The sequence below is a fragment of the Lutjanus erythropterus genome, chromosome 5, assembly GCF_056507025.1.
Source record: "Lutjanus erythropterus isolate fLutEry1 chromosome 5, fLutEry1.hap2, whole genome shotgun sequence".
Taxonomy (NCBI): Eukaryota; Metazoa; Chordata; class Actinopteri; order Lutjaniformes; family Lutjanidae; genus Lutjanus; species Lutjanus erythropterus.
The window spans coordinates 24,620,513-24,637,945 of record NC_139321.1 but is presented as its reverse complement, the minus strand read 5'-3'; the positions used below and the strand labels follow the sequence as shown (position 1 = coordinate 24,637,945).

General features: G+C 38.6%; 2 protein-coding genes across 2 annotated transcripts; both read left to right on the top strand.

Moving 5' to 3' along the window:
* The first annotated feature begins 2,349 nt into the window (after nt 1–2,349).
* Nucleotides 2,350–9,270, top strand: slu7 (SLU7 homolog, splicing factor). The gene is made up of 15 exons (XM_084719326.1): nt 2,350–2,506; nt 2,749–2,908; nt 4,482–4,635; nt 4,721–4,801; nt 4,921–5,085; nt 5,405–5,470; nt 5,579–5,710; nt 5,865–5,962; nt 6,062–6,129; nt 7,116–7,255; nt 7,496–7,657; nt 7,733–7,834; nt 7,931–8,008; nt 8,101–8,229; nt 8,321–9,270. Exons 2-15 carry the CDS (start codon nt 2,757–2,759, stop codon nt 8,498–8,500), a joined length of 1,707 nt encoding a protein of 568 aa, XP_084575452.1. The 5' UTR covers nt 2,350–2,506; nt 2,749–2,756; the 3' UTR covers nt 8,501–9,270.
* A 1,207-nt stretch (nt 9,271–10,477) lies between these two features.
* c1qtnf2 (C1q and TNF related 2) lies at nt 10,478–15,300 on the top strand. The gene is made up of 3 exons (XM_084718419.1): nt 10,478–10,672; nt 11,042–11,299; nt 14,592–15,300. Exons 1-3 carry the CDS (start codon nt 10,645–10,647, stop codon nt 15,230–15,232), a joined length of 927 nt encoding a protein of 308 aa, XP_084574545.1. The 5' UTR covers nt 10,478–10,644; the 3' UTR covers nt 15,233–15,300.
* The last annotated feature ends 2,133 nt before the right edge of the window (nt 15,301–17,433 follow it).

Genomic DNA, 17,433 nt, shown 5'->3' with positions numbered 1-17,433 from the left:
ACTGCAAACTGAATTTTGCCAGCTAGCTACTGATATGTCGCGGGCTCTGAAGTAAGGATTCAAAAATCCTACTCAGACTGCTAATGTGATCCTTAAAGAGGAACCAGGAACTCAGGACTATTAAAAATGAAACTGGAACAACACTGGACAAGTGAATGGAGGCAAGAGTTTTCAGTGGCTAGAATATGACACGTCTAAGGTCATTATACTTAGCTCTGTGTGCTGGCAGTTTCCTCAACAGACAGAGAAGTCTGGCTTGGTAGTTGTGCTAAATTGCCTTTTCTGTATTGTTTTTACATAAGTTTACATTTGGGCCTCCAGAAGTGTAATTTAGTCACCGAGTTTGAGAGCTTTGTGGCCTGTGGTGCCGGTGTTTAAAAATATTAGCCCAGTATTGTGTCGGAATTGTTCTCCTAAATAAGGCTAACTAATAACTGACTTATAGTCAGGTGTCAAACCACGGTTCACGTCCTCCTGACCACACGGTTTATCATGATAAACACACAATTCAAAGAGAGATTTACAAAGTCTGTTGATGAAGGAACCAAAGATGACAAAAAGCTAGTTTTTGATGGACAGCAGTGCTTTATGATGACAGTATTTTCTATTTGTCATTCATGGGCAGATTAAGCTCTAAAGAGGAAAATGAGCTGCTGGACTCCTGTTCCTTCTAGGTGATGTCTTCAGTTTTTCTATGCTAGAACACTATAAAACTCCATATTTGCTGAGGGAATATTTGATGAAACATTAAGACATTTTCCACACAAGTATAACAGTTAAATAAAAAAGGTCATGAAACAGACCCACATCAAGCAAACACGACTGTATGAAATAGAAACTGTGTGGAAAGTGATACAGTATCAGGTGCATTAAGCACACAATGTAAACTTAATGTAACCAGGGTTGACAGGTTTCATAAAAAATGTATTCCAATACAGTTACTAATTACCTGTTAAAAATATAGTCAGTAACATAATCCAAGAATCACAATATTAATGTATTATGATTTGATATGTGTGGACTACCTCACTATAAAATATGGTGACACTGTTTAGCCTAATTTAGTGTTTTTAGGGCTGCAACTAATGATTAATTGGTTGATTATTTTCTTAATTAGTCGATTAGTTGTTTGGTCCATGAAATGTCAGGAAACTGTAAAAAAAAAAAAAAAAAAATGTTGATCCGAGCCCAAGATGACATCCTGAAATATCTTTTTTTGTCCACAACTCAAAAATATTCAGTTTGCTATCAGATCTGTCAGAGGGGAGTAAAGAAGCTAGAAGATATTCACATTTAAACAACTTTTTCTTCATTGAAAAATGACTCAAAATGATTAATCAATTACAAAAAAGAGATGCAGATTAATTTAATAGCCAATTAATAATAGATTATTAGTTGCAGCTCCAAGTGTTTTATGTTTCTTGTTAATTTTGTTGTCTTAATTAATTGAATAGCCAATTAATAACAGATTATTAGTTGCAGCTCCAAGTGTTTTATGTTTCTTGTTAATTTGTTCAGGAGCTCCTTCCTTTGTTGTGCGCAATTTATTGATTAATTGGTTTAAAGACAGGAGACGGTGACATTTCGAATTGGCAGCTGTGTGCACGCTGTGGATGGTGGTATATCATTCTTTGTTTTAAAATTGTAAACCTACTAATAGTCCCAATTTTTAGTAAATGTATCTGTAATCTGATTACATCTTTTTAAAATCTGTAACTGTAATGGAATACAGTTACTCTACAAGCCTGAATAAACCCTAATACAGGAAATAAATAAATAAATAAATAGAATATCTAAGGGCTATCTTCTAGTGATCAACAGTGTAAAGTAGTTATTTGCTCTTGTCCCTTTCATGTGCAAGTACTTCAGTGATTTGCACTCATGGAATGTAATTCTTACATAGAAGAAAGGTTACAGTGAAATACCTGAGGAATCCTACTTGAAAGATGGTGGAGGCAGTCCTTGAACGCATCACCACACATGAATCACACCTACGGAAATAAAATTATTAAGAAACACAAAAACTTTATTATTTAATTTTTGGCTATTTTATGTTTAATGGTGCTTAATTTGTGTTTACTTTACATTTTAGTAACTTTAATTTATTTTGTGCCTTTTTTGTTGTCGATGTGTTTTATATCTCTCGTGCTGTCTGTTCATTTCATCCTGGAAGGTGACGAGTCCTTGATATTTGCATTAATGTTTGTACATTACTTGTTTGAACAATAAAAAAGTCAGAACTGCAATCTAATCTTCCCGCGGGAGACACCAACGTCCTGTAAAGCGTCGGAAACCCGGAAGAAGAAGAAGAAGAAGAAAAAAAAGAGGAAGAGGAGGAGCGGAGGAGGACCGGACGTGACGCAGCTGTTGTTGCTGTAAGATGGCGACGATCGTATCGTAGTCAAAACACAACCGTCGAGCTCAAACACACGGCAAGATACCGATAATATTACCTTTCTTAGGAACGAAACGACAGCCGCTGTTCCATTTGTTGGATCATATAAAGGTAACCAGGTTATTCATTAACTTAAAATCAAAGTAAAAGAGATAAAATAACATCACTTCTGCCACGTTGAAGTCACTCAGCTGGTGAACAGCTAACAGCTAACTCACTGCTGTGTGAACACGAATCAGAGGAAGAGCATAGCTAACTCATAGTTATTCAGGGCAGATATGTTTCTACTGAACACTTGGTTGTGTTACTCGGGTCTGTTGAAATGTTAAAGAGGTGTGTATTCCTGGTGGCAGGCTCAGTCATGACCGAGCAGACTAACGGCGGCTCCTCGGAGGGGATCGTGGGCCTGGATGAGCCCAAGAAGATGACCCGAGAGGACTGGAGGAAGAAGAAGGAGCTGGAGGAGCAGAGGAAGCTGGGAAACGCTCCAGCTGAGGTGGACGAGGAAGGGAAGTAAGTGTTTGTCTGCATAGAGAGAGTGGGTCCTCTGAGCATCTGTAGACATGCTTCATTTGAGCTCATGACTTATTTACATCTGGATGTTCTTACTGGCAGAGGGCAGTGCTGTAAAATCATTTATGTATGCTTCAAACATTTAGTATCACACTTTCATGTAGAATGACCGGGGGCACAGCATTTTTGTCCTATGTCCTACATGTTGCATTGATGCACCTCATTTTGATTTGCCTTAGTTTTCAAAAGTCAAACCCCTACAGGACAGACACTTTTCTAAAAATCTGGCTTTTATCCAGCGATTTTGAAGAAATCAGGGTCCTGTCATCACAGGGCACATGTTGGTCAAGTGACCATCTTTGCTACCCTTCTCCCAAGGAGTCAACACAAAGTGTCAGGCTATGTAGATTTAGAAACTATCACAAACAAAAGGACATAGAACTTCAACAAAAACTGGGAACTGCGTGTTTATTGAATCAACAAGAGAGCATTGTATAAAGGTACTACAAGCTAAGGGGCAGAATAGACTTTTTTTAATCTCTCAGCACTGGTAACATGTCCCACATTGTCCCACACATAGTCTTGGTCCCACATTTTGTTTGTTGGGAACCAGTCACCCTACTTCCATAAAGTTAGAGGACTTAAAAACAACACCTGACATATTGGGCACTATGTTTCAATTTATCTTTCTTAATATCTTTCCCACGGAATGAATACCACATTCATGTCGTATGGAGTTTATCATAAGTACAGTCTCTGACTTGTACATAGGGTTCATATTAAGTAGGGATGGCTCGATACAACTTTCTCATGTACAGTATCGATCCTGCAAGTATCTGTCAATACTGTCTTCTTTCCCTCTCTTAAACAACTAAGCTGTTAGTAATATACATACATTGTGTTGCTGAAAGTTCAGTTAAGAATTTACATGATGGTTAATACCACTGGATCCAATTAGATTATACTGTTTGCGTTCTGATATCTGATCCAGTGATTTTCCTCAGTATTGAACTGATACTGAGCATTGAATTGGTCCATCCCTAACATCAACATTCAAATTACAATTATGACGAAGAAACTCCAGGTTACACAAAACAAACATGGATGCCTGAACTGTCAAAGTCCATCATTCAGTGGAATCAAAATTTATTGGATATTGTTCTATCTTGATTTTGATCCTTGCTCAACCAACTCCTCCATCATACAGCCATCTTGAGTTGATTGAGGTGAACCGTTGCAAATTGTAAACATGGAAATCTTTCTCATCTCTACCATCCTTGCTACATGATGTAAATGAAGCAACTAGTTTGTAACAGACTTTCTATTACAAACTTTAAGCCAAGGCTGAGATAATCCCAATGACAACATCCATTCTTTAGATGTGACAAAGGTCCTCCAAAGCCACAGGAGACATACATTTTTTTTTTTCACAGGCTGAGTGGTGCTTCTCATGATGAGTTCACTGATCTTTATGTGTAAAATCGGTGGTTTGCCTTTTTTATTGTCATATTAACAATGCAGCTCCTGTTGTAGCATTAATGTGGCCCTCTCTGTTGCTTCTGTTCTTTTCCAGGGACATCAACCCTCACATCCCGCAGTATATTTCATCAGTGCCATGGTACATCGACCCATCCAAAAGGCCCACACTAAAGCATCAGAGGCCACAGACTGAAAGTCAGAAGCAATACTCGGCCATTGGAGAGTGGTACAAGAGAGGAGTGCAAGAGGTCAGAGTGGATCAGTGAGTTATTTTCATGTAGCCATTTCGTGTTGACTTTAAAGGTAATAGCTTTTTTTTTCTTCCCCTAATAGAACACTGTCACCACTAAATATCGTAAGGGAGCTTGTGAAAACTGCGGTGCCATGACACACAAGAAGAAGGACTGTTTGGAAGTAAAACTGATAAATAAATATTTTATCTTCCAATAGAGAAAATTCTAACCTTGTACATTAATAGAATGTTATATCTGTGATGAATAATATTAAATGTCTGTTTACCTTTGTCTCATCAGCGACCCAGAAAAGTCGGGGCCAAGTTCACAGGCACAGGCATAGCTCCAGATGAACACTCTCAAGTCCAGCTTGACTTGGACTATGATGGGAAGCGGGACCGCTGGAATGGATATGATCCCGAAGAACACCAACGCATCGTGGAAGAGTATGCCAAAGTAGACCTGGTAAGCAGTCCAGTAGTAAATTAAGGTTGGTGTAACTCATGTTTAAGATTGTTTGTTGGGTATAATATAAGCAAACACAGATATCTGCTCTCTTCCAATGACCATCGTGTATTAGAAAACTTTTTGGATAACCAAACCAAAAATCCCTGATTTTTACAAAGCCAAACCTAGTAAATGTAACAAACTGAAGGAAGAATGGATGCTTACTTGACTTTATTTCTGCACATTTTCTTACCTGGTATATAGACCATAAGAATTACAAATGTGTTGTCTGCTTCCTTTATATGAATCTATTTCTGTATTTATTTCTGCTTCTCAGGCCAAAAGGACACTGAAGGCACAGAAACTTCAGGATGAGTTGGCCTCTGGAAAACTGGACCCAACCGTAAGTGTTCAGTTATGTCAAGATTTTAATTATAATGGATTGTGTTGTTGTCTACTTTAAGAGATGAAAGTTTCTTGTCATTTAATTATTTATATCCTTTCTGTGTAGGAGCGGGAACACGACAGTGAGGATGAGGATGAAGATAAATATGCAGATGACATCGACATGCCTGGTCAGAACTTTGACTCCAAGAGACGAATCACTGTCAGGAATCTGCGTATCAGAGAAGACACAGCTAAAGTAAGAGACACATCTGGAAACACAGGCTTATTGCCTTTCTGTGGTCAACTATGGTAGCCTCTGTTTAAAGTTGTTGATTTAAGTGAGAGATGTGGTGCTGCTGCTAACTCAGAGAATCTCAATAATGTAAACATCTCTGGTGTGTTTCTCACAGTACTTGAGGAATTTGGATCCAAATTCAGCGTACTACGATCCAAAGACTCGAGCTATGAGAGAGAACCCGTATGCCAACACTGGCATGAACCCTGACGAGTATGTTACTGTTGCTTTGTTTCCTGTTTATTCAAACATTCTCACTGGTTTACATTGAAATGATTTTAAATAATAATAATTTTTTGTTTTATCTGACAGAGTCGGGTACGCTGGAGACAACTTTGCTCGCTATACTGGGGACACAATCACCATGGCCCAGACACAGCGTAAGTTCCTAAGATATTTTCCAGCTCTCTTTCCAGTAATATAGGTTATATTATATATTACTTCTGTTTCTGTTATTATATGTTTACTCCTGCAGTGATGAGAGAATATAGTCTCTAATGGAGACATTGGTAAGGCAGTGATGTAGAAGTATTGATGGTAGCATCAAACTTTCCTGTGTTTAACTTAAAATTTACTCTCCAGCATTGTTTACATAGCAACTGTGAGTGTGTATGTGTTGACAAGAAGAGACAAGTTGGTTGTCTTATCAGACTTGATCTTTGCTTCATGCCACTTACTTGTGTTGTTTTGTCCTGACTAGATCAGACAAGATGTGACACTTAAGAGTGTCTGCTAAATTAAATTGTAATATTATTAAAAAAAAACCCTCAAGGGAGAACAGCTTGGAAAATTTTGGTACACAATAAGAGATGAAATTACATGAAAATGTCATATCACAGTTATTGTCACCAAATTTTTCATGGCAATCACAGTTTTATTAAAATGTGCTGGAAATGTTCAAAATGTTCTGTTCACTGAAATCATTTCACCAAGTTTTACATTGAAAAACTGAACGTGGCGTCATGTCCTTTGTGATGTCACTGTTTTAATGGACACAAAACAAACCCATGTTGCTGCTGCACCTGAGTCTTGGAGACTGAAAAAGTCACAGTAAAAACTGTCCAGCATCAACCAAATTTACCACCAAAGTGCTGTAAACAAACACTGTTATCACGATATGTACGGAGAAACAGATGGTTTCCTTCCTGTTTGTGCAGAGATGTTTTGACACAGGCGTGTCATTCAACTTTCTGCGGGGGTGTGTGAACTGAGTGGCCACAATAGGTTTTGCCAGGTCTGCAATTAGTTGCCATCATTATTGCATACACACTCAGAAAGCAACAACTACATTCACTCTCAAACAGGCATGTTGCATGTATTTGTGCTGCACCTTGTAAATAATAATCAATACTTCATCATGTGACAGTGTTTGCCTGGGAGGCCTATGAGAGAGGCTCTGAGGTGCATCTGCAGGCTGACCCCACCAAGCTGGAGGTGCTCCACAAGTCCTTCAAGGTCAAGAAGGAGGACTTTAAAGAGACACAGAGGGCTGGCATCCTAGAGAAGGTAAACAGCTAATATCTTTTTTAGCAGCAGGCTGTTAATTTCATGTTAAGTATAATGTAGCCTATAATCTGTGTCAGATTATTTAATAATCCGTTTTGATGAATGCAAAGAATATTATTAAGTCTTCAATATGTTTCTCTCAGCCCTGTGTATTTTTTTTTGCATGTGTAGAGGTTTATGTGTCCATACTAGCTGAAGACTTCACTTATGATGTCTGTGCTTTTTGTGTGTGACAATCAGTATGGCGGTGAAGAGCACTTGAATGCACCACCACGGGAGCTGCTGTTGGCCCAGACGGAGGACTACGTAGAGTACTCTCGTCACGGTGCTGTACTGAAGGGGCTTGAGAAGGCCGTCGCTCGCTCCAAGTACGAGGAGGACGTCCTCATCAATAACCACACTGTAAGGACTCTGGGGGAAAACTAAATTTTGTCACATTTGGTTTGTTTGTATTCTAAAAAAATCTCCTGTCTTTAGTGTATTTGGGGCTCCTACTGGAAAGATGGCCTGTGGGGATACAAGTGCTGTCACTCCATGGTCAAACAGAGTTACTGCACAGGAGAGACTGGAGTTGGATTAGTAAGTACATGTACTGACATTGATCAAAGGATCTGTTTGATTTCAACAGTAAGTTATGTAACTTACATGCTGGTTTTGTTCTTTTTAAACCCGAAGAGCAACACAGACTGTGAGCCATTTGAAGAGGGACTGACTGAGCCACAGGAGGAAGAACCGCCCAAGAGTCTGCTGGAAGTACGTGACATTAAGGAGACAGTTCCCCTTAATGATCACATTGGTGTTTTCACATGTATTCTGTTCATTGTGTGAATGTTTGTAATCCCCAGATGCATCGAGATAAGATGACGAAAGAGAAGAAGAAGAAGAAGAAAAAGAAGAACAAAAAGAACAAGAAGCACGGCTCTGACAGCAGTGATTCAGAGGATGAGGAGAAGAAGAAGGAGAAGCTGAAGAAGGTAAAGTTATTTTTGTTTGTTTTTTTTTGTTTTCATCTTTGGTTTTGTTAATTTCTTTGCGACTGACCTCCAACCTGTTTCCTCCACCCAGGCACTAGAAGCAGAGGACAAGCGGGTGAAGCACATAGAGGCTATAATGCAGATTGATGAGAGAAAGAGGCCATACAACAGCTTGCAGGAGGTAAAGGCGCCCACTGAGGAGGAGATGGAGGCTTTCCGCATGAAACGCGCCCGGCCAGATGATCCCATGGCTTCCTTCCTGGGACAGTGATGTCTTTTCAGTCCACGCTGACTCTTCCAAACTCTCCTCAAGGACTCTGTACTCTACCAGAGCTGCTGCTCGGTGAAACAAAATGTCTCAGACTCATATCACCCGGGTCGCACTGACTGTGAGCAGGGCATGTGTGTGGTGGAACCTCACCCTTTTCATTTTGGTGCAGTTTCAGCCACACTTCGACTAGAGATTCTGCATCTCACCTGTATTTTCTGTGTGATGGTTGCTGTTCTTGGCAAAAATAATGAGTGGAAATAACCAGTTGATAATCACATTGACATCAAACAAGCAAGATGACACCTCGGTATAATTTTAATGTCTTAATCTGTAGAATTCATCACAGACATGAATAAATTGGGCAGAATCTTTCCAGTGCTCTTTTTCCTTCTCTTGTCTTCCTCCCTACCCTTCTCTGCCTCTCTTTGAGGGCAGGGTGGTCACTGCTTTCTGGTTACAACTGGTCACTCCCTCTTCAAAACCCTTCTGTAAGCGCATCTCATAAACTTAGAGGCTTCTGTTTGGTTTCTGAATGTGTTGGAAACCCTGTACAGTGTTTTAGTCATTTGATTTTGTACACTTTTGGTTTTTGATGCCAGATGTTGGTAGACAATAGGACAATAATGATGTGTGCTTTTGTGTCTCCACAGAAAAAAATATGAAAATTTTTAATTTTCCTAGATTCGGAAGCCATGCTCAGTTTTCCAAGTAATATGTTATTAGTATGATTAATGCATATTTTTTTATAATAAAAAATGTATTTGTCTGAATACTTTGTGTTGTGTAAAAGTATATTTTTTTCAATAATTTAACCAAAAGTTAGCAATTAACTTATTATTGTTATTATAAATTGCCCATAGGTGTAAATGTGAGCGTGAATGGTTGTCTGTCTCTCTGTGTCAGCCCTGTGATGAACTGGTGACTTGTCCAGGGTGAACCCCACCTCTCACCCAATGTCAGCTGGGATAGACTCCAGCCCCCCGCAACCCTTCAAGGATAAGTGGTTACAGACAATGAATGAATTTAACCAAGATGTTTAAATGTCCAGTGTAAAAGATTTATGGGAGATTTACTGGCACATTATGGTAGAAATGGAATATTGTTACCTTAAAATGAACTGTTCAGCGGAGAATGCTGGTCCTTTTCCACTTTCACCATGTGGACTGCAGTACTTCATCCTACATGCTTGAAAGGGGAGCATGAGATGAGCCATATTCAGTTTGTTGGGATTTACAACTTCACCGCTAGATGACACTAAATTAAACTATTGTATGGCATGGATCAAAAGCACTAGAATAAGTTTTTCTTACAGGTCTAACAATTTTTCTCTTATGATTTGCAAGGAGTAGATCAGCTGCAGCAGATAAATGTGCATCATGTGCTTCTTAAATGGCTTTCTTTCATACAGTGTTTTGGAGATCACCAGTGTTAATATTAAATACTTTTCGTCACTATCCCACAATTCAAATATTATAACACCTCATTTTAATTCTTTGACAGTCAAAGCTAAACACAGGTCTGCAGTACAGTCTGTGCAGGTCAGATATGACTTGAAAGTAAGACTTGGATGTGATCATGTGTCTCATAGAAATCTGACACAACACAACAACCAGCTCTGTAACTTCTGTTCACATGGTTCCAGTTAAAGGTGAATATAGTGGACTGCTGAATGCAAGGCACTGCCTCACCCAGCAGCTGGAACATTTTTATTGCTCTCAGCTCTGCACCACATTGATAAACAAAAACACATCTGCTCATATTATTCATGCTTTTCGTACATGTCTGCAGACCAATGCGCTGTGCTGTTTGGTTTAGCAGAAAGTTTTGACTACATCATTACTTCTAACAAAACCTAAGTAGTTATATAACGTTCTGCTTTCCCACAGTACGAGTGTGTGAACACGTGATGATGCGTCACCACTTCAGCTGAGCAACACTGTTGCACTGACTTGAATTTAATGACATCATGGTGAAAGTATTTTTTGGCAGTGTTAACAGGGCGGATGTTATGGACTGATTCTCTGGGCTGCACATTTCTCTGCAGCGCTTCTCTTGAAGAATGATATCTCGACCGATTATTGGAAAATCATGTAGGGACGTTCGTGCACTCTCATGCAGAAAAAGGACTTGGGTAAAGCAGAAAAATGCCCACAGGTCATAATTTCTCCACTGGTGAGTTCTTTCTGTGTTTTTTTTACGCTCCCTTCACAAAAACAGGCTGTAAGCTGCATTCTGTGCCTTGATTTAACCCATACATATCTGACATATCTGATTTTATCCATACATATCTGACATATTTCTCTGCACGAAACTGACTGCACCATTTTTAAAATAACCACTGACATACTTTTTATTAGATTTTATCTGCAGATAGTGTGCATGTACTCTGTCGTCACTCTCCATTTCAGTCTCTTTAACTTGGCAGGTTTGATGTTTTTGTTCACAAACATTTCAGTCATCTGTTTGTAATTAACTCACAAAACTAAAACATATATTTTGCTGTAAACAGTTACTGTCCCTTGCCTTCTCGTGTCTCCACAGTGACCATCATGCTCCAGATGTGCACGATGTTCTGTTTGCTGGCGCTTGGATTCTCCCAGTCAGCAAATGCCTTGTCCAAGAAAGGTCGCAACATCACCATCCACTCTTCCCAGCTGGTCTGCAGTCTGCCTGGCCCAGCAGGGCCTCCAGGGCACCCTGGAGCCCCTGGATCCCCAGGGGCCATGGGCCCCATGGGGCGCCCTGGGAAGGATGGCCCTGACGGGAGAGATGGAGAGAAGGGAGAAAAGGGAGACGGAGGTAGTTATTGACTTACTCTTCTATTGTAATCTTCTGTTTGGGGCCTCTTTAGTAGCTCAAATAACGTGCTTAACATTATTGATAAAATAATGATGACCTGAGGCTTTATGACTTGATGAGAAGAAGTCTGCTGCAGAGACACATTACTTTTGTTTGTGTATTCAGCAGTGGTGGACAGAATACTGAAAATCTGTACTCAAGCAGAAGTACAGTTACATTACTGAAATATTACTCAACCACAAGTAAAATTACTGGTGTTAAAAATAATTAAGCAAAAGAACAAATCAGTGTTCTCAAAATCTACTGAGAATACTTACTTTTACCTGTTTGTGTTTATGCATTATCAATGGCAACCATTCAATTGAAAGAGGTACAGTCAGATGATTGAGAAGACGACTCTATATTTCTGAAAGGTCTTCATGCTTTTAGGTTGTATAACGTCTACTTTACAAATATGTATGTTATTTGTATGACAAGTTGGGGAAAAAAAAGTAAGCTATTGTTTTGTGCAAGTGCAAATGGCTCAACCTGACTGACAACGGAAAGGGCAACAGTTAAATCAGAATCAGAATATGAAAAATCATCTGTCATTGGTAAAAGAAATCAGGATCTCAACATCAAAATCTGTGCAGATTTAAATAGGAACAGTTTCCTGTGAATTACACAATAATGCCTATATCAAACTGGTATTAACAGGTGTTTATTGCTTTAGCAAAGCTATTCATAAAGGGACAATTCACACCAAAATCAAAAATACATGTTCTTCTCGTGGCCTGTAGTGCTGTGTATCCATCTAGATTTTCATAGCAGAGTTATGGAGATAGCCGCTGTAGAGATGTCTGCCTTCCCTTGAATATAATGGAACTAAATGGCACTCAACTTGTGGCGCTCAAAGCACCAAAATACATTTGAAAAGTTGTCTCTTTCTAGATATCATGACCCGGTTCTCTACACAGACTTTGTTGTTTGTCCATGTAGGAAAGACATTTTTTCTAGTAGCAAAAAAAGTAGTTCTGGTAGATTTTACTGCAGAAAAAAGTAATTCCTACATGAAACTGCTCACAACAAGGTCTATAGATATATTTTTGGCAACTGGGTAATTTCTGGAAAGTGACATTGCTGTCAAATGTATTTTTTGGTGCTTTGAGGACCACAAGCTGAGTGCAATTTAGTCCTATTATATTTGAGAGAAGGCAGACAGCTCTATGACTGATATCTCCAAAACTCTGAAACTCACACCAAAAAAAAATTTGATGGATAAATAGCACTACAGGCAAGAGGAAGAATATGTATTTTTTTTTATTTTGGGGTGAACTGCCACTTTAAAACTTAAAGATGGAAATAGAGTGTTGGTTTAGGTGTTGATGCAAGGATACAAGCCGATTTATTTATAATTTAAAACAAGTTTATATAATGAGACTTTGATCTAGCTCCCTCTTTGCTGATTAAACTGAATTGGTTGAAGAGATAAATGGAAATATAGAACACACTGATTAATAAGGTGGAGTGCCAACAGTGAATTCACAGCCTGAGGGAAGAAACGGCTCTTCAGTCTGGTGGTATGGAAGCAGATACTTCTGTATGTCCTGTCTGATGGCAGCAGGGTCAACAGGCAGGGGTGGGTTTTGGATTTGAGTATCATTTGGGCTCTATAGAAGCATCTCACCTCCCTGATATCACTGATGCTCAGTAGATGGGTACCAATGATGTTCTGGGCTGTTTAAATGACCAGCTGTAGAGTTTTTGTGTCCTAGCTCGTGCATATACCATGATGCCAGTTTGTTATATTTCCTCACAGGATGCTCTCACTTACTCTTCCGTAGAAGTTTAGAAGAACATGGCACATGAATTTCGCCTCCTTATTTTTTTTTTAAGAAATACAGCTGTTTCTGAGCCTTCTTTACCAGGGTGGACATGTGTGATGCCCATGACATGTTCTCTGTGATGCTGATCCCCTGGATCTAACACTAACAGAACTGAAACACTGGACATCAGCTGAACATATTATGGACTGACAAATCACACTTTTAGAATAGAATAGAATAGGATAGGATAGAAAAGACTAGAACAGAAAAACTTTGTCTTTGACAAAGTGACACAAATTCTTCTTTGGCAAGGTTCAAGAACAAACACGTAATTCACATTTAAAACGTAAATTTAAAACACATGATACTCATTTAAGATACATTCAGAAATGTGCACATTTAGAAACTCACACATGTCAAGAGTGAAAGTTAAAAAAAAACTCAACTGATAAAACAGTAAAAAGTGCAGTGTCTGTAACCTGACTAAACCTAATCAGTCAAACCACTGAGTAGACCGCAGAGGGAAAAATAATAAATAAATAAATAAATAAATAAATAAATAAGTACGACTGTTAACAAGTTTCTTATAAGACTGCTCACAAATGATGTGCAATCTAACAATAAACATGTTTATTATGCTATTATTACACATACTCATTACAGGCACCTTAATAAAAAGTGTTACCGTATTCTTCCCTGTGATGCAAAACTACAGGGACATCGAATAAATAGAAGTTTTAATAATTTAATTATTATCCTTTTTAGGCCAAAACTGCTTCAAATGTAAATAATACAATAATACTTTGTTTTTTTTTTTTTGTTTTTTTTGTTTTTTGTTTTTTTTAATCTATTTTAGTCATTACTGAAGGAAAGAAGAAAAACATCAATATAACATTCCAAACTTTTGAAAGTTGATATAAATAAAGTCACGATGTAGGATAGCATTTTGTACATTTCTTTGTTAGTGAATCACTTTTTGCTAAACAAAAATAATTAATATTCTTAATGAATGGCCCATGTAAAACAGTTTCCACATACCGGACTTGTATCCAATTTTATTATTATTTATGTATGAAAAGCAGTGGGATACTTGGGATCCCAACAAGAAAGTACAAGAGTTAATGCATGTTGAAGGTGGGGTAAATGATTTTGGAGAAAGACAGTTGAGTTTCATTTCCAGGTCGTCAAATACTGATGCAACAAAACAATAAACCTAACATATTAACCCAACTCAAAGCAACAGTATTCAACAACCTGTGAATCAGGCTCAGCAATCAACCATCTTTCTGCCCCATATTTAAGTTGATACACTCCAGTGCCACTGCACATAATAGAGGTCAAAAGGTTCCTTCAAATGATAAACTGTGTGGTATGAAGTCAGATCAAGGAGTTACATCAGGTTGTTCTGAGATTTTGTTTGGAGTATTTGTGCATATTGTGCTAAGCAGAATAATGTCAGTCTGTCATCATTTTGTTTCTGTTGTCAGGTGATCCAGGGAGGACCAGGAACCCTGGCAAGCCAGGTGTGAAAGGGCGTGAAGGTGTCATCGGCAAGGCTGGACCTCGAGGACTGAAGGGGCCACGAGGAGCACCAGGGACAGGTGGGAAACGAGGACAAAAAGGAGAGATGGGTGACACGGGCCAGCAAGGAGCTCCTGGAGGCTGCAACTGTGGTGGTACGGCCCGATCCGCTTTCTCTGTGGCAGTGACAAAGAGCTACCCTAAAGAGCGCCTGCCGATCCGCTTCAGCAGGATCCTGCTGAATGAGGGGAGTCACTACAACGCTAGCAGTGGGAAGTTTGTCTGTGAAATCCCCGGGGTCTATTACTTCACATATGATATCACTCTGGCTAATAAGCACCTGGCCATCGGGCTTGTTCACAACGGACAGTACAAGATCAAGACTTTTGATGCAAATACCGGAAACCATGACGTGGCATCTGGTTCTACTGTTCTCCACCTGCAGCAGTCTGACCAGGTGTGGCTGCAGATCTTCTACTCTGAGCAGAACGGACTCTTCTTTGACCCTTTCTGGACAGACAGCACCTTCACCGGCTTCCTGATCTACGCTGACCAGGCTTATCTAAACGAGTCTGATAGAAAAGCTAATGCCAAGGATGAAAGTTAATATCTTTATTTTATTTTAATAATTGGTTTAATTTCATTTAAAAATGTTGTGAAATCCATGTTTGAAAAGATTGCAAATTTCAGTTTTGTATCAAGTTTTGACACCAGGGGGCGCACAAGGAGAGGAAAAAGTCAACCTCTGATTGGGAATCACTCTAAATGATTTAACACTGAAAAGTGGTGTCCTGGTTGCAGCATGGTGCTACAATGCTGACAAAAGATCTGTCTTTACTGGAGCTGCAAGGTTTTTTCTAGAAAGTAACGTAAACCCATCTTCTGAAATGCAGAAGATTTTTTTTTTACTGGAAAATCTATTCCTGAGCAAACAAAATAATATGTGCGAGTCATTTGATGCCCTACAAATTTAGTAAAACCAAGAAATTGTCTCTTTGATAATAAACATTAAACATAACACAAGAAGTTTTTAACTGGTTATGTAACAGTCTCAGTTTATTACCGATGCTTCTGTATGACCTACATAGGTTAAAAAGACCATCTGTGAGGGGATATAGTTATTCCTCATGTCACCAGGTCAGATTCTCCTTGAAATCAGATGAAATCAGCCTGTGTTTACATTTTCCCTGGCAAAGTTACAGTGAGTACATCAGCCAGTTAAAAATATCAGTGGGAGATTTTTATTTAGAAAATCCAAATCCAGTATTTCCAGTCCAGTTTTATATTTTGTGGTTATGGCGATGGAAACACTACCGCTTTTATCCACAGTGGCCTCCAATGTCAACACGATATGAAAGTACCTTGTAGCTCTAAATTATTTTTTAGGATACTGTCATTTCTTCATTCACCTTTTTACACATAAAGTCATGCAATAAAAATGTCTGTTGACACAACTAGAAATAACATGATCTCAGCATGCATTACTAAAATGCCCCCAAAGTGGGGTCGAGTATGTCAGCAGGTTTCTCTGGATGAAGAGAAATTTAAGAAATTGATTCATTTCACAGTTTTTCATTTGAATTTAATGTAAAGCCTGAATGGGAAGGTTGGAGAGTAGAGACAGAAAATGCAGAGAGGTGTCCTGTATCTTTGTCCTTTTTTTTTTTTTTCACTCTTCTGTAAGTTGCATATCGGACCATGACTGGCTTACAAACTAGCTGTGATGCCACAGAGTTATCCTCAAATCTTCAACACAGGTACAGAAAATCTTCCTGTCTTCAGCAGATGAATTTTAAAACATCCCTGTAGTCTTAAACTCTGTACATATGTCATTCTGCTCATCATTCATTGTTCAAGCTCAAATATCCAAGTGAAGTCACAAATTTTTCAGCAGAGAGGGACTTTAAAGGTACCGTGTGAAGCAGTTTGAATGTATTTATTGCTTTGTGTTGTCCCAACACCCACCACAACACAGGCATAACTTTCCTTACCTCATCTATCAACATGGTGCTGATTGGTCACATTCAGTCTTGTGTATGTCACATTATTGTTTGGGCTGATGCTCAGGATGCCTGCACCAATGGAGTGAGAGTACAAGCACATATACCTTTTAACTACATATGTCATTAAACAGTTGCAATATTGCTCATTTGTTGCAGAAGGATTTTATTACATGGATAAAAGAAACCTATTGAATGTTTTCTTTAGAATTTATATCATTTGGATTTTTTTACTTTTAAATTACAACTTTTCCCTCTGCTCATTGCTGTTACCTTCTTATATGTAATTTTGACAACATATCTTTGTTTATCATGACCTCATGGCCTGTCAAAAAAGAAAAAAAAAATGAACTGGGTTATTATGAGAATATGGCGTTTTATGGAAGCACATTTACATCAGTAGTTCCCAAACTGGGTGGCAGGCCCTCTGAACTTTTTTGGGTTTCTGAAGAGGAGCATGCCAGAAAAGGTTTGGGAACCATTGTTGAAAGTCATTAGAATAAGAAACTTTCTCAAAGTAATGGCGTTGTATCTCAAAATATGAGATTCACTAAGAGTCTAAGTCATTTTGAGAGTTTCTCATTATTTCTAGGTACTAAATCATTATTTTGTGATACTGTTTTATTATTCTAAGATATTAAACCATTATTTTAAGAAAGTTTCTAATTATTTTGAGACATTATTTTGCAAAAGCTTTTCACTATTGTGAGATCAACTCATCATTTTGAAACATGTTCTCATTAAAATGACGGGATCTTTGTTTTCATCACGTTGGCGAAAATGGGCTTCCAAACATTTTTAACGGGGG